General features: G+C 46.2%; 1 protein-coding gene across 1 annotated transcript; it reads left to right on the top strand.

The window, feature by feature from the left end:
* Window positions 1–971: 971 nt before the first annotated feature.
* Window positions 972–2,372, top strand: LOC308329035 (E3 SUMO-protein ligase ZBED1-like). Its single transcript, XM_080783196.1, has 2 exons — window positions 972–1,657; window positions 1,848–2,372. Exons 1-2 carry the CDS (start codon window positions 1,157–1,159, stop codon window positions 2,274–2,276), a joined length of 930 nt encoding a protein of 309 aa, XP_080639322.1. The 5' UTR covers window positions 972–1,156; the 3' UTR covers window positions 2,277–2,372.
* Window positions 2,373–5,001: the final 2,629 nt, after the last annotated feature.

Below are 5,001 nucleotides of genomic sequence, written 5' to 3'. Positions count from 1 at the left end.
TCGATGCACAAATGTCAAACATCGATTATATATTAATATTTTTTTTACCGGAGTTTAAGGGCGGAACTAATCTGCGAATGCGCTGCCGCACCGTACCGGACATTTTACCGCTGCGCACACAACGCTCGCCTCATGCGTCTGCGCGCTTCGCCTGTATAACCAACCAAAACAAAAACAACAGAGAAAGAGAAAGATGGCAGAACGAGAAAAGGAAAGAAAGATTACTAGACCCGCAACTTTAAAAGCCAGTGTGTGGCAACATTTTGGTTTTCATGATGTTGAAGGGACATCGACACTGGACAAAACTTACACCGTGTGCAAGTTGTGCAAAGAAAGAAAGAAATACAGCGGGAACACAACAAACATGAGAGACCATCTTGCTCGCTGGCATCCAGAGTTGGTGGAAAATAAAGGGAACCCCGTTGTTGCTGAGAGTTCTACTTCCAACCAGAGCACCATCCCGAACACACTGTCAAAGCTGGCCGCGCACTCACAAAGAGCAGCAAGAATTACCGCGTCAATCGGTGTGTTCATTGCGAAGGACTTACGTCCTTATTCCGTCGTGGAGAACGACGGATTCAAGCGTATGTTACGCACTTTGGAGCCACGTTACGTAGTCCCATCTCGGCATACTTTTACACACGTAGTCATCCCCAGTCTGTACGCGGAGGCGAAAATTAAAGTTGAGACTTCACTTCAACAAGCGGGTAGTAGCCGGGTTGCAGTGACGACTGATGCGTGGACATCGATTGCTACAGAATCGTATGTCACTGTAACTGCCCACTTCATCAACGATGAATGGCAGCTGATTTCTACCGTTCTACAGACAAGGAGAATGACCGAGCAGCACACGGGTAAAAATTTAATGCAGCTCCTAAAGAATGCAGCAGAAGAATGGCACATTCGTACTGAAGATTTGGCGCTAACAAGTGATAACGCTTCTAACATGATTCTTGCTGCTCAACTGGGAGGATTCCTGCATGTCAAATGCTATGCCCACACATTAAACCTGGCAGCTCAGAAAGCACTCAAGCTCCCTGTCGTTTTGAAGCTGTTGGGGAGCATCAGACGTGTCTGTGCGTTCTTCCACCGCAGCACCAATGCAAATAAGGTGTTGGATGAAAAGCAGAAGACACAACCTGGCCTCAAGAAAATAATGAAGCTGAAGACAGACGTGTGCACCAGGTGGAACAGTGCTCACGAGATGGTTGAAAGGTTCCTGTTGCTACAGCCTTCAATCACTGCTGCCATGCTGTCTCCTGAGGTGAGAAAAAAGGAGGAGGACATCGACACATTCAGCACATCCGACATCACTAATGCAGAGGTGTTTGTCAAGGCCATGAAGCCAATGAAATACATCACTACCATCATGTCTGAGGAGAAAAACCCCACCATCTCCTTGATTGCTCCTTTGCATGCTATGATCCTCAAGAGCACGCATGAAACCACTGAAACCGAAAAGAAATCAACCCTGGCTAAGGCTATTAAGCAGGCTGTGCATGCAGATCTCGTGAAGAGGTACACCACTGACACTGAGAGACACACTCTTCACACGTCCTCTGCTGTTGACCCTCGTTTCAACCAACTGACTTTCCTGTCTGAGGAGGAGAGAGAGGATACATACAGAAGAGTGATTGCTGAGGCCGCATCTCTTGAGGTAATTTTATCTAACACTATATATAAATGTATAAAGCATATTATTTAATTTATCCAAATGTAGAAAACAAATATTGTGTTAATAAAATGGTTTATTGAACATATTGACATTAATTAAAATGAAATTGAGGCTTTTGTGTTTACCTATTATCATGGAGTTTACCTGTTCTTCTCATTGTGTTTACCTACAGCAAGTGGTGAGAGTTGAGGAAGAGGAGGATGACCCGGGGATGGAAGAAGACACCCAGAGTGAAGAGCTACACCCAGGCCCTGCTCTCAAAAGGTCTCTGCTGGAGGATGTCCTGGGGCCTGCCTACAATGGAGCTCCAGCTGCGCAGCAGCCTATGTCCACATATGGAAGGGCTGAGGAGGAAGTGGCCAGGTATAGAGTAGCTAAATCACTCCCTATAAACGAAAACCCACTGGAATGGTGGAAGAAGAATGAAGAGGCATTTCCTCTTCTGTCCAAGATGGCAAAGAGATACTTGTGCATACCAGGCACAAGTGTCTCTGCAGAGAGAGTGTTCTCAACAGCAGGAGACATTCTGACAGCTAAGCGGAGCACTCTGAAGCCACAACACCTGGACCAGCTTCTGTTCATCCACAAGAACCTGCAGTAGACTTCAGTTACATTAGGAAGCATGAGTTCAAGTCCGTATATGGGGGACTAGGTTGGTGGAGGGTGTGTAGAGCCCAGGATCACATTAGATAATTGACACAGGGGTGAAAAATGGGTTACAAAATCGTGGGATAAAAAAAAATCGTACACATTAAGTTGCTGGCCAGAGTGGTTGTTGTTTAATGTTTATGCACTTTATTGCTGTTCTGCATTTTTAACCACAGGCCACGCACGCACACAAATGTAGCTGCTCATTTTGAATAAGGCAGACAAGTCAGCTGCTGACTGTTGAACTGTGAAGTTGTTCTCTGGTTTATTCACTTGTTCTGTATTTGGCCACAGTATATATATTTTGTTCCAAGGACCAACCGGAAGCAAAGACAAGTAAAAAATGTTTGCTGTACTGTGAAAGAAGTACACACACACCCAACTCCTACCTCTTTTTGTATGGACAAAGACTGGGTTAAAATTGTTCGCTGTGAAAGAATGTATTCAAAGATTTTGCACTGATTTCACTGTTCAGTTTGTGCAATTATTGTCAAATAAAACCTCAATTGAGTGACATCTTTTCCTTTTGTTTTATGGACCATTAGAAAGCACTTTGTTTATTAGTCACACTGAGACTGAGTGATTAACAGTGAGTGATTAATCGGGATTAATCGAATCGTAACGTAGCCCAATTAATCGGGATTAATCGAATCGTGACCCTCGGAAACGATGTGTAATCGCATCGCCAGGTACCTGGCGATAACCGCCTCTAGTCTCAGTGCAGCTAGGAAGTCAGGCTATAGAAACTCAGCTGGCTGTTGTTTAGTTATTTTTCTATTTGGAAAGATCCCCATTAGCTGATGCCATGGCAGTCAGCTAGTCTTTTGGGGTCCACATGAAACATGTTACCAAGAGAAAAAAACAAAACAAAACAACAACACATGAATATCAATATGTGACTGAGAGACAGCAGTGTAAATTGCACATAGGGTAAATTGTGCCCTCACTTCTCAAGCACATTACTATACTCTTTTTTGAGCATGTTTTGTGGGAGGTCGGGTGGGAAATTATAACTCAGAGTGCAGTATCAGGGGTTAGACACACGAGGGCGCCCCTTTCTTTATTTCTCCAAAAGGTTCAAAGCAAGTCAGTTGCACAAACAGAACTCAAACAGTCATTATTCTTTGCATGAGGTCCCGGTTCCGAGGCGGGAGTCGTCACTGCAGAGGATGAGAGGGGATGTTAGCATACGGTCAGAGCACACGGTAAGTACAAAGTTGGGGCCTGAGACTCCCGGTCTAGGCAGTCTACCAACTAGACATTTGTATAACTCTTTCTCTTCTTCTTTTCCAGGTTCCAGAGGAGGCCAGGAGGCTTCCCGGAGGTAGGTAAGGGGGGTGCGTATCTTTCTCTATCCACAAGGCACAGAAGAGTACTTTAGAGTAGAAGTACTCGGATACGGGGTGGTGAGTAATTAGAGTAAAAGTACTTGGTATGGTACCGGGCGGGTATGGTACGGAGGGCCCCTTAGGCTCGGCCAACAGGAAGATACACAAGCATTTATATTCTTATTTCTCTCTATCTACTGGGTGGCCGTGTCGGTACGACAACGGCAGTCAGGGGGTTAACACAAAGTAAGCGCTCTAGTTTCTAACGGTCTTCTTTCACCGGGCCTGGCGGCGCAAGCCAACTTAAAGTCTCTTCAAAGGGTGAAATAAACATAACACGGGCCTGTCTTCTTTCACAGGGTGGACGTGACACTTTATCTAGAGCCTGCTAGCTTCCATTAGTCTCTATGGGGTTATCTTCATTCAACAATCTTCAGTGTACAACACCACGGTGACACTCTTCATTCACAGTCTTCATTTAGCATCGACAGGGTGACTTCCTTCATTCACAATCTTCGTTATTATCCTTAGCTGCTCATTTGCCACTATGAGTGCCTCTTCTTAATAACACGGGTGATAGATAGTGAACGGTTTGTCTTACTGCGACCTTATGGAGCTGTTGAGCTGCCGTTTCCATACGAGGGTCCCGTCTCCGCACTCGTCCCCGATACGAGCCAGGTGGGTCTCCAGCATGTATACTGGTCTATGGGGGGCACAAGCTCCTGCGTGTGCTTCCAGCCCCACTCCTACAAGCCTGGTGATGTGGGAATATAGGAGAGCAATTGAGTGGTGATACAAGCGATCAAACAATAAACATAGTCCATAAGTGAGAGGAGTGTGGACTTACCATCCAACGCCGAGTGGACGGCATATGCTGCGCGAGCGTCTGTGTGTAGCAGGGATCTGATACTGCTAGGCGTGCGGTTCGTTTATAAAGGGTGCGGCTGGCAGGTTGCGGCGGCCGTTAATTGCTAACAAGGGCGGTGGTCGGAATTAGGCGCAGCTGATTCAAGATTGCTCTGGGGTAGAACACTGCGTCTATGACACGGCCGTGGGCGTGCCGTGTCGCCGCTGGTCTGGTTGTCAGGGGAACGCGCCCCTCCCACTGTGGCGAGACCTGACAGACTCCACAGTTTAAACAGTTAAATTTGTATTTATTTAATATAACATATTAAAATAATAGTGTATATAGGTATTGAATTAAATGGAAGCAGCAGGGGTTTCTCTGGGGCTGTGTGGTGCACATATGTGGTAGCGTGGCCGAGCGGTCTAATGCGCTGCGTTCAGGTCGCAGTCTCCCCTGGAGGCCTGGGTTCGAATTCCACCGCTGCCAGTTGAGATTTTATGTGC

This window comes from Protomyctophum bolini (genome assembly GCF_963924005.1).
Source record: "Protomyctophum bolini genome assembly, chromosome: 15".
NCBI lineage: Eukaryota > Metazoa > Chordata > Actinopteri > Myctophiformes > Myctophidae > Protomyctophum > Protomyctophum bolini.
This window is presented reverse-complemented; position numbering and strand designations above follow the sequence as displayed.